At 41.1% G+C, this 17,103-nt stretch overlaps 1 protein-coding gene across 5 annotated transcripts in view; it reads left to right on the top strand.

Annotated features, from left to right (window-relative positions):
* The window catches only part of PHACTR1 (phosphatase and actin regulator 1), a 215,222-nt gene that overhangs the window by 130,787 nt on the left and 67,332 nt on the right, over positions 1 to 17,103 (top strand). For all 5 annotated transcript variants that reach the window (XM_069958002.1, XM_069958004.1, XM_069958001.1 and 2 more), the window contains exon 2: positions 5,286 to 5,450. In XM_069958002.1, coding sequence (XP_069814103.1) covers positions 5,312 to 5,450 — 139 coding nt within the window. In that variant the 5' untranslated portion in view covers positions 5,286 to 5,311. The remainder of the gene's footprint in view (positions 1 to 5,285; positions 5,451 to 17,103) is intronic.

The following is a 17,103-nucleotide window of genomic DNA, read 5'->3' as shown; positions in this document are numbered from 1 at the left end:
TCAGTGACCCTTAGCCTGCCCCATACCCCTCAGTGACCCCCAGCCTGCCCCATACCCCTCAGTGACCCCCAGCCTGCCTCATACCCCTCAGTGACCCCCAGCCTGCCTCATACCCCTCAGTGACCCCCAGCCTGCCCCATACCCCTCAGTGACCCTTAGCCTGCTTCATACCCCTCAGTGACCCCCAGCCTGCCTCATACCCCTCAGTGACCCCCAGCCTGCCCCATACCCACTCAGTGACCCCCAGTCCACCCCATACCCCCTCAGTAGTACTACTACACCCATCATCTATACCTGTACTACTACCACACTCCTCATCTTTACCTGTACTATTACACCCCTTATCCACTATACCCTCACTACTACTCCCTACCTAGATGAAGGCACAAAGAAGATCGCCTATACTATATGGGGGCACAGAGTACATAGGGCACATATTTGGGAAAACTACTTATATGGGGCACACAATGTGTTTGTCTACTACATGGGGGCACAGGAGGAGCACTGTTACACTGGGAAACAATATAGTTGTCTCAAACGTCAATAAAATCGTATCTGATGCTGCAGGGAGAAAAATGTCCTATTTATTTAGCAAAAACAAAAAAATCGAGATTTAAATCGAGAATCGTCCAAAATTTTTTAAAAATCGAGATTTTATTTTTTGGCCATATCGCCCAGCCCTACTTCCGGCTGCAGCAGCCGGAAGTAAACGAGTGCCTATCTCATTGATCTCTGCAGCATATCTATGCTGCAGAGATCTCAATGAGAGATCAAAGTATATATACTAGAAGTCCCCCAGGGGGGCTTCTAGTATATGTGTAAAAAAAAAAAAAAAAAAAAGTGTTGTTTATAGTAAAAAGCCCCCTCCCCTAATAAAAGTCTGAATCACCCCCCTTTTCCCAGGTTTTAAATAAAAGTAAACAAATAAATAAATAAACATGTTTGGTATCGCTGTGTGCATAATTGCCCGAACTATTAATTAATCACATTCCTGATCTCGCACGGTAAACGGCGTCAGCGCAAAAAAATCCCAAAGTGCAAAATTGCGCATTTTTGGTCGCATCAAATCCAGAAAAAATGTAATAAAAAGCGATCAAAAGTCGTTTATGCGCAATAAAGGTACCGATAGAAAGAACACATCATGGCGCAAAAAATGACACCTCACACAGCCCCATAGACCCAAGAATAAAAGCGTTATAAGCCTGGGAATGGAGCAATTTTAAGGAACGTATATTTGTTAACAATGGTTTGAATTTTTTATAGGCCATCAGATACAATATAAGTTATACATGTTATATATTGTTTTAATCGTAACGACTTGTGGAACATGCATAACAAGTCAGTTTTACCCCAGGGCGAATGGCGTAAAAACACAGTTCCCCCAAATAAAAGAAATGCGTTTTTTTTTTCAATTTCACCACACTTTGAATTTTTTTCTGGTTTCGTAGTGTACCAAATGCAAAAATTCAGCCTGTCATTGCAAAGTACAATTAGTGACGCAAAAAATAAGGGCTCATGTGGGTTTCTAGGTGGAAAAATGCAAGTGCTATGGCCTTTTAAACACAAGGAGGAAAAACCGAAAACGCAAAAACGAAAATGGGCCCCGTCCTTAAGGGGTTAAGTAGACATGAACAAATTTACAGTAATATCTAGTGCTTTGTTATCTAGAATTGTAAAGTGCTGCGGAATCAGCTGGCGCTATATAAATAAAACATTATTATTATCTGGGGAGAATGGGGCGGGGTTTTATTGAAGACTGGCATGTGCATTTTACCATGTTGTTCCAGGGGTTTCACAGTTAGTGCTTAAGAATATACAACATTCTGCCTTCACTGATTTATCCTACACATGGGTTAAAGGGGTTGGCCAGGACTAGAAAATCATGCCATAGCTGTTTTCTTCTAAAAACAGCATCACAACTGTCCTTAGGTTGTGTTTTATTACAAATCAGCCCCTTTCACTTTAGTCGAACTGAGCTGCAGTACCATGTATAAACTTAGGACAGGAGTGGCACATTTCTAGAAGAAAGCAGTTACAGTATGGTTTTTTTAAGTTAGCTGCTAGATAACCCCTTTAATATTTCCTGACTGTTCAGTCTCAGCTCTGAAGAACGTGTGGTAAATTTGTGGTCACTTATGAGGTTTGTCGTCTCTAATAATTCTGAATGTGTATATGATGTAATGGAAATGAGCAGGGGCTTGTGCTCATACACCATTTAGACATAACCTTAAAGACTGTGTTCTGATTATGTGTTTTAGGGCATTATTTGGCATATAAAATAGCCCAAAACATATGTTTAAAGTGATGTACCATCAGGTCAGGTACATCACTTTAAGGTTTTTACATTAACAGACTGGTGCCATTGCGGGGATGCTGGTGTATTCCCGGGCACCAGTCTGGCCTGAAGCCATAGAGCCCAGCCCGCCCACACCCAGTGTGACAAAACCCCTCCCTTCTGAGATGCAGCTCTAATGGTTTCTAATGGAGCTGCGTCACATAGGAAAGGGTAGAACGTCACACTGGGGGCGTCAGTCTATTGATGTAAAAATCTAAAAGCAATTTACCTGATGCAACATTCGCTTTAAGTCCCAATAAATATTTTTTTTCACTATTGAAGTCTATTGAACTAAATATGTTAATTGTATTGACATTACGGCCATGAAAATGTGTCATGCATATGGCTATATTTTGGTGTGTAATGTGTCCCATAAATGGCTCAATGAAAACTCCAGAAAATATGGACAAAAGTTGAACAAAAAAAAGGGCATTTGTTTGCTTAAAAAAACCCTGAAATTCTGTAAATCTCCACATTTAGGCTATGTTCAGACTTAAGGAACATAGTGAGGAAAGGCGGCCGTCTCGTAATATAGACAGCCTCTAATAATGATCATTGCTAGCAACTGTCTACATTACAAGATGGCTGCCTTTCCGCGCTGTGTTCATAGCATAAGGCCCATGTGAAAGCACCCCTAAATCCCTTGCCTAATATTGTCTAGGTCCTCTGACCACAAAAGAGCTCTGGCATGGACTCCATGGTGCCCTGTTTTATCTGGCACCAAGATATTAGCATAAGACCCTTTAAATTTGTTATCCTAAGGATACAACTGTTTGACCAATGGGATCTTCACAATAACAAAAGGGGAGTCTGTTTCCATCAAGGCTGTACTCCTTTTACCTTATTACTTTTTGATCTAGATATTTGGTTTTGTTTGTTTTATATCTGCAGATTTATTTACAGCATACAAATAATTACCATATAACAGGTGAATTACGCAGAACATTAGCTGCTATTCGGATACTTGACTAAACCTTTCTGCTGATTGTCTAGTGGTGTAGAATGAGGGATGATGGGAGTGGATGGCTCTTGTGGCTGAGAAGTGCCGATTAGCATCTAGCAAGTGAGAGTCGATAAAGAAGTTATGATGACTTGACGTTCATTGAAGATGTCATAGAAGAAAACAAGCACCTGAAATACCCGGACTGTTCAGTGATCAGAACGCCATGTTTCTCTATACTTTTATTTGCTTTGCTAAAGTGTTTACCATAAATATCAAGGTTATACATTTGTATGCAGGGATGGACTAAGAACTTATTGTGAACTTATTGTGCTCATTACATTCATGCAGTGATTGCCGCTCTCACCCTTCACCCAAGATAGTGTATTCGGACTGCCTAAGCTAAAGCTATCCAGTGTAGAGTGTAGACAACACAATGCTGGAGTGCTTCTTCTTTGAAAACCCATGGCCAGAGGGGCCTATCCTCCAGTCAGATGGAGTACTCATTGTCTTTAAGGTGCAGGACATAAATATCAATTTGATATACCATAAAAGTCTTATCAGTGGGTTTCTTACAGCTAGGAACCCACCAATTCTGATAACAAGAGACTTGACCATATTTGTACAGTCAAGCGTTATTATAATCTACATTATAGCCTCACTCATGTTTCCTGTAACCAGAAAACCTTATTATGTCCGGGGTGCTGAGATGCCAGGTGATGTTCAAGTGTACTATGACAGTAACTAACGTTATGGAGCCCAATACAGAAAACCATGGAGACACATTTATCAGGACTGGTGTACTCGTACACAAGTCATAAATAAAGCTGTACCCACACTTACTTATCTGGATTTACTAAGAGGCACACACTTCTTAGTAAAGCCAATGGGACCTGCAGAGGCTGTCCTTGTTGAATAATGTTTTAAGGAGGCATTTACTTATTCAAATGAATATAATGTTGGAAAACCAGTTTTTTCTTAAAGTGTACCTGTAAAGTTATATTAAAATGATTATAGTGCAACACAGTGCACAATAATTATTTTTCTAATTGACAAACTGGTGTCTGAATACCTGTACAAAGGAACCCTTGTTCACGCTCCTGGCTGCTCTTTTCCTTAGCACCCGTAGTAATGTGTAATGTGATTTTACAGAGCTTGGACTCGCACAGGCTTTGAACAGTTTTTGTTTAGAGTACTGCAGTATAATTGTTTTTCATAAAACTTTATGTGTACACTTAATTTGGCCAGAATATTTGTTTGATGGAATATATAGGTGTATAACAACCATGTGGAAGTGCAGAGAAAACAGCTGTTTCTAACATGCGTATAGAGTTGCACCATCTTGATAAATTTGGTGCCACTTATAAATCTCTGCCCCCATGACACTAACTTGCATCGCCCCCTGTCTGCCTCTTTTGCTCTAATACTGTGAGGAACGTTCATTGTGATACATGTGCAAAAATAAGAGACATCTGGAAGGATGAGGTTGTCGGAGAACACTTAATAAGATATATGGGATTGTGTCTCTTTGTCTGCATGCTGTCCATAAAATCTAACATTTTTCTTCAGACTGAACACATGGTGAGATGAAGGAGAAGGATTTGGCTGCTTGTCCACCGTCTTATCTTTTTGCTAACACATCACATTTTTAAGTTGCATAAATACATTTCCATCATTGTATCTAGGCGTTCCTTTGTTTTGTGTACTCCATCTGTCAACACTTCATCTTTCCTTCTTTGTTGTGTTATGAATGATAGCATATGGGAGGTGCAGAACCCTTGAGGAAATTAGTTTTTGGTCTTCCAGGTTGACAGTGTCTGACTGGCACATATTTGCCTTCATCTTAATGTCTATTGTTCCAGATTATAACTCATATTTTCTCTCTTATTGTGGAATAAATCTCCATATTCAGGATTATCTATTACTGACGCTGATGAGTAGTTTAATAATTGATAATAGGGGTGGATGTTACCCAAGAATTGACATGCCTTCATATCTTCCATGTTTCAGCTGAAGAAGTGGAAAGACTGGCTGCGATGCGCTCAGAGTCCCTAGTACCTGGCACCCACACTCCACCCATCAGGCGAAGAAGTAAATTTGCCACTTTAGGAAGACTTTTCAAGCCTTGGAAATGGAGAAAGAAAAAAAGTGAAAAGTTTAAGCAAACATCTGCAGGTAAATGTTTTTGCATTATTATTGTGTTCATTATACTAAGCATTGCACTTCATCCACCTTTAAAGAGGACCTGCCAGCTCTTCCGGAATAAATACTTGTATTCACCCTAATAGTAAATAACAATAGTAATAGTAGTAGAAAATAATAAAAACACTATTGTAGGAAGGGATTGGGTACAAGATGCCTAGTAAAGGTCATGCTGATGACGGCTGAACGTGCCCGTAGTATGGCCCCATTAAATTGGTATGGTGCCACTTAGGAAGTAAATTGGTTAGTTACTAAAAAGCCTGTCGACAGCTCCTGGCAAATCAGCATTATGGGGTAAATAGGCAGCATTTAAAGGAGCAGTCAATGGCCCTTGGCTGTTCAGGCTTTCAGTATATACCCTAAATAGTGGTTCAAGAGGCTTCATATGGCGATCCTTCTTTATGCCCATGGTGGGAGCAGAAACATAGAAATGAAAAGATGGCATGAAGTTACAACTTGTCTTTCCTTTTTGATAGATTTCCTTGTTCCCAGGATTTTAGACTTCTTATATGCCTCAGAAATGACTGCTAAATCTAAATATCAAGAGGTTACCATTAAGTCCCTACCAGGAACACCTGTTTACATTTATTTACCTTGCATTTGTCACATTACAGGAGCATAGTACTTAATACCATGTCTGAGCTCAAAAATATCATTGTCCTCCATAAAGCGCATTAAGAGACTAAGGCTTGGTTCATATTAAGAAAATGCAGTACATCTTTGGTATATCAACACATCTACTTTAATAGACAGAATGTAGTCAACTAGGGACTGTGTTTAGTTCCATTCTAGAGAAAACTCCAAAGCCCAGTCTACTGTTATGTTCAGAAACATGGCCCAGCATAGTCACCACTCTGTTCAGTAAGGTGAATGGGTGGTTTTGCCATTATGTGGTTATTCTTCAGCATAACTTTCTGCAGGTATGCTGCCGTGCACCACAGACATACTGCACTTCTCTAATGTGAACCCAGTCTGACTTTGTGATACCATTTGCAGTAAATAACATGAATACAATGTATTTGATCAGCCTGAGAAAACTGAGAATATATTAGTAATTTGGCAACTGTAGAGCATTTGCTTACCCAACTGGCACATCACATAGACCGGATAAGCCAATACTAAGCAGCATCCTGAAAAGTATTTTCTTCATAAATTTTTGGAACGAGCAAAGTCCTCAATGAATTATGTATAATGTGCCGTGATACAGAGCACATTACCAATACCAGGAAGCTAAACACCTTTCTTGTTAGTTATTGCTAATGCTTATTTCTTAAGGCCCTATTACTCGGAGCAATAATCTGATGATTTGGCAGAATATCGCACTGTGCAATAAAGACAACGATCAGCCGAAGAAACGATCATCGGCTGATCATCGTCTATCAATATGTTGAAAAGTCACCACATGATAGCGATGCATGGTCGACGGCTGATGAATGTATAGAAAAATAGTAAACTTTATACATACCTGTCCACGCTCCCCGGTTAACTTCCAGCTTCTGCCCTGCAGCCACTGATGGGACTTCTGAGCCGATCTCTGAAGCTACAGGCCGTTCAGCCAATCACTGGCCGAGACAGGACAGTGCCGTGGCCAGTAATTGACTGAGCGGCCTGTTGTTTCAGAGACCGTCTCAAAAGTTCAAGCTGTGGCTGTGGGAAGTGGGTAGAACCTAGAACAACACTGGGGAGTGTGGACAGGTATATATAAGTTATTATTGTTTTACACTTAAAGCGTAACTGTCATTTCAGGGTCATTTTTCTGAAAACATTAAATATCAACAGTACAAGCGATTTTAAGAAACTCTGTAATAGGTTTTATAAACCAAAAGAGTTTCCTTCTGTACTGAAAAAGCAATCTCCCAGCCTCCCCCCTCACTGCAGATGAAGCAGATGTGGCTATGGAGAGGGGACGGGCTGTTAGGAGTGACTGAGCACGGAGCAGTCCTGCACAGCACAACACCCTGCAATCTTCTCTCAGTAAGTTCCTAGATAAGCACTGACCTTTCTGACCCCAGAATCCAGCGTTTTAGTTGCCCAGACAGTCTACAAATAGCTGACCTTCATGTCACCTCTTCCTGCTCCCTCATCTCCCCCAGCCCCTCCCCCCTTCATAGGCTTACAATGGAGAGAGCAGAGCCCGTCTTCACTGGCTTCTCTGTACTGAAGACGTGTTTGCCTGATAATGCACAGATAAGAAGTCGGGGGGGAGGCTGGGAGATTGCTTCTTGAGTACAGAAGGAGGCTTTTTTGGCTGATAAAACCTATTACAGAGTTTCTTAAAATCGCTTATACTACTGATTTCTGCAATAAAAAAAAAACATGACAGTTACTCTTTAAGGCAAGGGCTGCACGGACATCGCCCTTGCACACTTATTGAGCTGTGTAATAGGCTCAGTAAACCGATCTAGCAGGTCAGCGCTCGGAATAACATGAGCTTCATAGGCATACCTGGCTAGCATATCTGATTTTAAAAATGTTCTTAATTTTCCTGTTTTTTATGGTAAAAACTAAAATGCTTGTCCAGTTTGGAGAAAGTTTATTATGGTTGGTAGGATTTTTCTTTAGCTAAAAGGACATCTGTAACGCCAATTGATTTTAGTGCTATTCCTGATGTCCTCCAGAGTTTAGAGGCTACTAGAACATGAAACTTGAACCTTAACTAAAGCTCAAATATGATACATGAATACGTCTACCTTATATAAATAAGTGCTCAGTGATTCTTTAGGTTTCTTCAGATGAAGGAGTTACTGTATAATGAAGCCAGATATTTTGTGTAATGCGGTCATTTATCTCGTAGCCTATTAGGTCTATGAGGGAACATAACTGCTCTACAAATATAACTGAGCTGTACTTAAAGGGGTTCTTAGAAAAGGCGATCAGTATCAGATTGATAAGGGTCTGACTTCCAGCACCCTACAGACTGAAAGGTCTGCTGAAATTCGACCACCACTTCACCCACTTTATTGTTTTCCAGGTGTAGCTCCATACATTTTGTAGTGTTTTTTTCCAGGTATTGTAGTTCTTTACAGCTCCGTCCCATATTTAAGTTTACGAGGTAGAGATGCAGTACCAGTTGCCAATACTTAAAGGGAACCTATCACAATGAAAATTGTCATGACTGTGGCAGCGACCTGCAACCTACCTTGCAGTGGGCTCTGGTGAAGACCAGCGGCCCCTTAAAATCTGCTTCCTGGTACAGCATATGCCATTGCTAGAGGCAGTTCAGTGGATCCGCGACTCAAGTAGTCCCAAAATGCTACCTAAGCTATCGCCATCATGTTATAGAGCAGAACCAACTGATCAGAATGATATATTGAAAAGATTCAGTATAACTTGTAACATGTTGATTGAAATCCCTGCTCATTCTGTGTTAAGGAGTCCAGTGGGCGGTGTTACTCAATGGGTTGGACTCCCTAGCATAGAAACATCAGAGATTTCACTCAATAAATTACATATTATACTGAATCCTTTCATATAAAGATATATATCAATCCGCTCAGCTCCTACTGCTCTATATCATGATGCTGATAGCTTATGTAGCATTTTCATGGTGACAGGTTCCCTTTAATGTATGAAGCTGTGCCTAGTAAGCAGTGAAAAAGGCAGCAGTGTCACTGGAGCCCTGCAACCCATTTATTAAGATAATCCAGGAAGGTTCTTGGAGGTGGACCCCCACAATCTGATATTAATGACATCCCATCAGTATCTGGAAAACCTTTAAATGTTTAAATTGAGTATTTAACATGCGAGATGGGTAGCCTGTGACTTTCTGCAGGCAAATACATAGCACCCACTAGGGTCTGTACAGTCCACTTGCTTCTTCAAAATACAGCCATTTTGTAACACTTTATTTTGACAAGTTACTCCTCCATATATCAGTCAAGCAAAACAATCGGCTACTCAGTATTCTTGTGCCATCTGGTGATCATGGACGTAACCAGCACATAAATAAATGGAGAATGGTAAGCAGCCAAGCCTTGGCACAGCTAGATGGAAGCCAATATAAATACAGTAGCACCATAGTGTCATTGTGCATGGACCAGCAATGCCTTACTAACACTCGGCAATGGCAGATCAGTTTCTTATACATCCTGTTTTGTTTGCAGTAATCTTTATGTGGCTATTTAGAGAATGATTCACATAAACATTTCTATAAAGGAGATGTTTGTCCATGTGAATCAGCTTTACTGTCTTGATGCTGTCAGTAATGCAATGGAAATGCCTCCATTATTCAAGTTCTGAACAATAGTATAGCTGTATATCTGTCCGCACAGAGACATGTAGTCACACATAAAAACATGTCTGAAAAGTCCGTACAGTTATCAGCATACAGACAGCTTCACTGGGTACTCACATGGACTCTGTATGGCTAAAGAGAAATCCATGAAACCCTTCCACCACCACTTAACCTAGTCTAAGTATCACGGTTCAGGACCGCAGCATGACATTTAGTTTGGGGGTGATGTCTACTTTGTCCCCTCTCTCAGAGCTGTCTTTCCCATTGGGCAGGGAAGGCAGCTGCCCGGGGGGGCATGACTCATAGGGGGTCCCTCTGCCCCAGGGTGACAAGAGTGCTGCAGATGCCTCCTGTGCACAGGAAGTAGAGGGATAACTCGTGCGATTGGCCACTGGGGTGGCAAGTGAGTGGCGATGCATACTGTACAGGAGCAGGAAATCTAAAGGCAAATCCTGGCTCCTGTACATACATCCCATAGCGTACTACGTAATGTACTTACAGAAGGAGGGACTCCCTGCTCCTGTACACCAATGCAGCAAATGTCCCCTCCCGCAGGCCACGCACGATGATGTCATTTCATCGGTCGCCACCTGAAGGTGAAAACCTGTGCGCTCCGACTGGAAGAGTGTGCCGAGGATCAGCCAATGCTGGAGCAATGGATTGGTTAGATGTTTGTTATTTTTTACTTGGCACAGACTAGGGGCATTTTCTTGGGGAGGGAGGGGTTAACTGCTCTGCCCAGGAGCCCAAAAGTTTCTTGAAATTGATGCCTGATTTTTTGCCTGTTTATTTGCCTTTTTACCTTCACTTTCTCATCAGTTTCTAAAAGCGTCATCCCTTCAGTCACATCCGCCTCCCTCATAGCTTTCTTTTTCCTTCTATTCTAAACATGACTATGAGACTGGTGTGAATTATTTAGTGTTATCATTGACTTGATTTTACTGTCGCTTATTTGGTGATATTATTGACTTCATAATACCATTCTCTATTCTGCGCTATTGTTGGCGGCATGATATTTTGGATTGTTTTGGGTTATTGTTGAAGTCTTTGCACATTTGTCTATTCTGAGTCAGTATTGACTGCAGCAAGTTGTTTCTCCGTTTTGCGTTTGTACCATTGTCATTATTTTTAGCTGCTTCTTTTTGCTAGGATTCATTTGCATACTTGTCGCTGGAAAATTCGTGGCTTTTTCCTACTGGCAACCAAACCTAAACATCTGCTGAAAAATACATATCTTAAAGTCTCACAATTTTAACAGCATTTTTTAGGGATTACAAATAAAGGCTGTTATTCTTCATAACTAAAGGGATCTCATACTTTAGGTTGTTATGTACACAAATGCTAATGCATGAAGTATGTGCTAGTCATGCGGATTCTTTTACCATGGCTGCGGAAGAATATTGTACAGTATCTTTTCTATGAATGCCTTATAAAACATGTGGGGCTGTATAAACATGGAAACTTTGTAGTGCTTTGTAGTCTATTTTGGGGAAAAAGAAACATAAATGAGACTGATAAGCAGTTAGTGATAGTAGGAAAGAGAAAACAGTATGGGCCACTAATAAACTTACTGTACGTTACTTGTGTGTCTTGCACTGGCAGACATGTCTCCAGGTCCTAGGCTTATTTATTACACCACCTGTAAGCAGGCTGCTCTGGCCTCAGACATAGGGGAGCCATGATACATACATTATTACCATACTGTAGGTACGAGATTTATGAATGCAATTTCTCCAGTTTTTGTTATCTAGACTGTAAATCTAAAGCCCATTAAATGTCCATTAATCTGTCACACTCAGAGATGTAATACATCTAGGAAATACATGTACATGTCAGTAATAAAATGACTCTATAGTAAAAAGACGACATTGTACAAGGAGTGATGCTGTATGTTTGTATGCAATGCAAAGAAATTTAATTGGGAAAGGGGGAGTGAAGGGAAACTAAACACAAGAACAATGAAGCACAATCTGAGATTAGTTAGGGGATTAGAAGCAATGTCAGAAAATATTATGTTACTGAAAGAGTAGTGGATGCTTGGAGCAAACGTCCAACAAATGTGGTTGGTAAATCAGTTAGTAAATTTGGTGATGTCATTTGAAAAAACTTTTGACATCAACAGGTTTTGATGCTTTTTGGTCTGTGTTCAGGCTTTACCACTGATTCTTTGCCTGAAGAAATGCAAGGCTGTCCCAGGCCCACTGCTCGTTCTGTCTTGCTGCAGGCTATGAGTTCTATAGTAAGTCTATCTTCTACAACGAGGGGAAAAAAAGTGTTAGCTTAAGGCCATATTACACTGCATGACCTGTCAGTGCTCACTTCCTCCTTGTTACCCACTCACTTCCTCCTTGTTACCCCCTCACTTCCTCCTTGTTACGCACTCACTTCCTCCTTGTTACCCACTCACTTCCTCCTTGTTACCCGCTCACTTCCTCCTTGTTACCCGCTCATTTCCTCCTTGTTACCCGCTCACTTCCTCCTTGTTACCCGCTCACTTCCTCCTTGTTACCCACTCACTTCCTCCTTGTTACCCGCTCACTTCCTCCTTGTTACCCGCTCATTTCCTCCTTGTTACCCGCTCACTTCCTCCTTGTTACCTGCTCATTTCCTCCTTGTTACCCCCTCATTTCCTCCTTGTTACCCGCTCACTTCCTCCTTGTTACCCGCTCATTTCCTCCTTGTTACCCGCTCACTTCCTCCTTGTTACCCGCTCATTTCCTCCTTGTTACCCGCTCACTTCCTCCTTGTTACCCGCTCATTTCCTCCTTGTTACCCCCTCACTTCCTCCTTGTTACCCGCTCATTTCCTCCTTGTTACCCGCTCATTTCCTCCTTGTTACCCCCTCACTTCCTCCTTGTTACCCCCTCACTTCCCCCTTGTTACCCGCTCACTTCCTCCTTGTTACCCCCTCACTTCCTCCTTGTTCCCCGCTCACTGCCTGTGCACAGAGGCAGGGGGCACACAATGAGCAGCAGGAGGGTCTGCCCGGATGATCCTGAGATCATCCAGGCGGCCCATTGAAGTCAGCGGCGGTCCGAATACTCACAGAGTGACATGCAGCAGATTGTCGCTATCGTGATTCTAATGTTTCAACATGTTGAAAGACCACAATTGTTCTGAATGTCGGCTGATCTTTTAACATGAACTATTACACCAAACTATTAACATCTGGAATGGCCAAGTATGGCTGATAATCGTTTGGTGTAATAGGGCCCTTAGTTTTTGATTTCTGAATTTTTTTTTTAAATACACAGAGTAAAATAGTAAATTGGAAAAACATCACCATAACAGAAACAACATAATTTACAGTAATAATGAAGTGAAGCACTTTGTTATCTCTGGGAGACTGGGAGACGTTTCCCAGGACTGGATCCAGCTTTTCCCAGCACCCGGAGCAGAGAGGCATGGAGTGACAGTAAGTTATAAGGCAGCAGGGTGATAAGTGCACTGCAGAGATAACAAAGCACTTCACTTCATTATTACTGTCCATTTGCTCATCTCTATATAATACCTTTATTTAATCAATATTTAATTTTCTGATGACACATTGAGGTGGAATTCAGTTTCCTGTCTACAGCTGATCTGTATTTACCCTACATACTTTGGCTGCATTACTAGTAAAATACTGATGGTCGTTCTTATGATGCCATTATATACAGTATATTTGCCTATGTGAAACAGTTCTAAAAAGTGACAAATACCATAAAAATAGAGAAAAGGACAAGATGTTTCCCCTCTTTCATGTCTCCTTTTCCCTCCTTCATCTCTGCTCTTTCTCCATCCTCCTTTCCTAGGCTGTTATTTTCTTTTACTCTTTGACTTTAATTCCTCTCTGATTGCAGATTGTTATTTTTACACTTCTTGGCTCGCCCGACCTTTGCTCCCATTAGAATGAATTGTAAAAGCTTATGATGATCCAATGAAATTTTATGCATATTTTGATATTTGGGTGAAGTGCTCAATAAAACAGCAAAAGTCATTTTATTACGGTAGAGTATAATTTATCTGTGAGGCACTGTGTTCTTCACCATAAGCCAAGCACAGAGGAGAACACAGTGGGTTTTTTCTATATAACGACAAAAACTCCTATGTTTGTCCATATACAATCAGAAATACTAAGATGCTTTGCACGGAAACTTAGCAGTGCATGATTGCCGTATATAGGACCTATCCGCACTCACAGTCCAGCTCTCCACACCGGCACAGGTGCACAGGCAGTGCTGGACACAATAGTATGATACCTAATACTCAACATCATATTGATAGAGAAAGATTGCTGCATGGGCTGAATCATTGCATTATTTTGGAGAATACATCTCCCCTTATAGCCCTGTGCTCTGGGCGTGCTGCTGCTGCTGCTGCTCCTTTGTGCTATATTCCAACAATAGATGTTTCCAGCAGTGATCTGTTGGGTTCACTGGCTCCAGGGAGCCCTGTCCTCCTGCTGATCTTAGTACTGTTCCTCTTTTATACATGGTATCATTTCTAACTACAAAACGGCCCGTGTAAATGACTGATCAGAGTCGCTGAGGCATCCATATAATGCTTTAAGTTTGCTGTCTCTTTCAATTTGTGCTCCTTTTTTCACATGAATGGTAGAACACACTTGACATTTTATCTTTGCAGAAATTCTCATAGCTGGTTACTTAAGATGTGAAGAGACGGCCTGATGCTTCTGTGTTAACTACAGCCTTTTGTAGAGGTCTCTTAGAGTGGAGGGCCCATGAAGTGCATTGCTTTAGGGGATTTTCATTTGCTAATTATGGATGTTCTTTAATAATTGCTGATTCAATAGACTCGTCTGTGCAACCACTAAATTGAATTATAGTTAGTAAATGAAAGCAGGGTGAAGACTGAGTACTGTGCTTATAACAGTTGGTGCAAAAATCTTTAATCAGTTACCATTATTATTAATTTCACCATTTTTCATTTAGTATTTGGCATGTCCTCTGTTCGCTTCACACTGTCTTTAAGGGGTAGTTCATCAAACAAAAAAAAAAAATGTTGTAGATCAACTGGTTTCAGAAAGTGCCAGAGATTTGTAATTTACCTCTAATAAAAAAAATCTTAAATCTTCCAGTACTTATCAGCTGCTGTATGTTCTGCAGGAAGTGGTGTATTGTTTCCCTTCTGGAGAGCAGGAGAGGTTTTCTATGGGGATTTGCTGCTACACGGGACAGTTCCTGTCACAGACAGAGGTGGCAGCAGAGAGCACTGTGTCAGACTGCAAATATAACACCACTTCCTTAGGACATACAGCAGCTGATAAGTACTGCAAGACTTGAGATTTTTATTAGAAGTAAATAACAAATTACTTTCTGGCACCAGTTGATCTGAAAGAATTTTTTTTGCAGAACTACACCTATATTGTGGTATGGATAACTACTTCTTTCTCCACTAATTAGTCTTCCTTTCAAAATCCTATGCCCCATCTGAATATCTAGTAAGTGTTATATTTCACCCCATTACACTTCTCACTGCCTATAATGTCCTCCATGCTGCTGCTGCTTCTGAGGATGTGCTATAAAAATATAGGGCAACATAATCCCTTATTCTGTGTATGTGCAATGTAGGAAATCATGTCTATCTATGAGAAATGATAGCAGCTAATCTCCACCTACTAGCTCAGAGACAATTAGAGTTAAAGCCTGTGGGAAAACGGGTGAAAAATGTTATATACAAATTATAGAGTGTCAGGAAATAGTGGCTCTCCTCATGTACACATACACAACACTTTGGGGGCCATTTATTAGTTATTAAACTCAAGCCCCATTCACAGCCTGTTTGTAAATCAAGCAGGACGTGCATCTGCCGCACGGCCAATGCAAAAGTCTGTACCTGCTACAGCCCGCCCCCAGTGCATCATGCCCGGCCGCTGCTTGGTAATAGACCGGTGCCATGCGTAAGAACAGGGTGGCAGTTAAAAAACGAGGATCACGCAACCGGCATCCCCGCGCCGGACGTGATGCATTCAAGTAAAAAAAACAAAGAGATGTACCTAGTGGTACATTTGCTTTAACACTGCAAAACTACTTGCAGTACATTGCATAAAAAAACATCTGCCAGTGTATGTATAAAAGATCCCATACTGACAAAACTTGACGTATTGCATATGGCCTACCTTCTTTAAATGGGTGTTGCTGACCCTCCCAGGAGCAGTGCACCAGTATACATTTGTAGATGTACGTTTCCTATTCTAAGTTCTGACCTGTTTACATGAACTTGTTACTGAAGATGTCACACAAGTGCAAACGCCCCCAGATTCTCTTGCATTAAAACTGCTTATAAAGCACCATATAATTATGTGTAATACACAGTTATGTCCTTGATTATAAGGTACATGCTCACAGCTACACAATATGTTCAGTGTGAACCTGTAATCATGACGATATTGGTGGTTGTATACTATTGTAAACCAAAAATGCCTCAGCTAAATTTTTATGCTGCAGTATATTCGGTGGTGTTGAATACATTGACTCAATGAACAACGGTAATTTAAGGGGAATTTCTTAACCTCGAAAAATCTATCCATAACATGTTACCAGTTGTTACTGTACCAGTTGTCTGTCACCTTATTATAGCATTATGGCAAAAATACAAAATGTTAGTTTTCCTTTTTTCTTTGGACCTGGTGTTTGCTTGCAGTATTTATAGCGGATCTGTAACCCCTTTGACTGCTTGCCAAGCTGGTGGCACTGCTGGATATATATGAATAAAAGCATTCAGAACATAACATTGTTGCCAGTGTTTGTGTTTTTATTTTCATAAAAATCACCTTTATTTGGCCTGTAAATGGTGTCAAAGAGGTGGAGCTTACTATTCCCTGGGACCTAGCACTGCTACGCCTCACTGCGATGTATGTCACTGATTATGCAGGGGGCGGGCATACAGCACAGTGTGGCGTAGCAGTGCTAGGTCCCAGGGAATAGTAAGCTCCACTTCTTTGACACCATTCACAGCCCAAATAAAGGTGTTTCTTTATCAAGATAAAATAAATGTTTTCATTGATATCCATCCAGCAGTGTCACTACCCCAGTAGGCTGTCAGGGGGTCACAAATTCACTTTAATTCTCCTACTAAGATTCCTGACGGTCTGGTGAGGACTTTGAGCTTTTCCTAATATGATGCATTGACAGGCTTGGTTCTCATTGCATTTGACTGGAAGCATTTGTGCCAAACTAATCACCCAGCAAAGGCCAAAGTATTGTCCCTTTTGCTTTTGTCAGGTGGGTATAAGTTTACATAGTGGTACACCTTGGAGCCTTCTATTGGAGGTATACAGTCAGATGTAATGCACTCCAACAGTAGCATGGTGGCATGGAGCAACATGTTGTTAGAACAGCAAGGCGGTGTGCTGTGCTTTTTTTTACAGCACCCAGCCCAATAAATGTT

The sequence above is a fragment of the Dendropsophus ebraccatus genome, chromosome 2 (genome assembly GCF_027789765.1).
Source record: "Dendropsophus ebraccatus isolate aDenEbr1 chromosome 2, aDenEbr1.pat, whole genome shotgun sequence".
Taxonomy (NCBI): Eukaryota; Metazoa; Chordata; class Amphibia; order Anura; family Hylidae; genus Dendropsophus; species Dendropsophus ebraccatus.
This window is presented reverse-complemented; position numbering and strand designations above follow the sequence as displayed.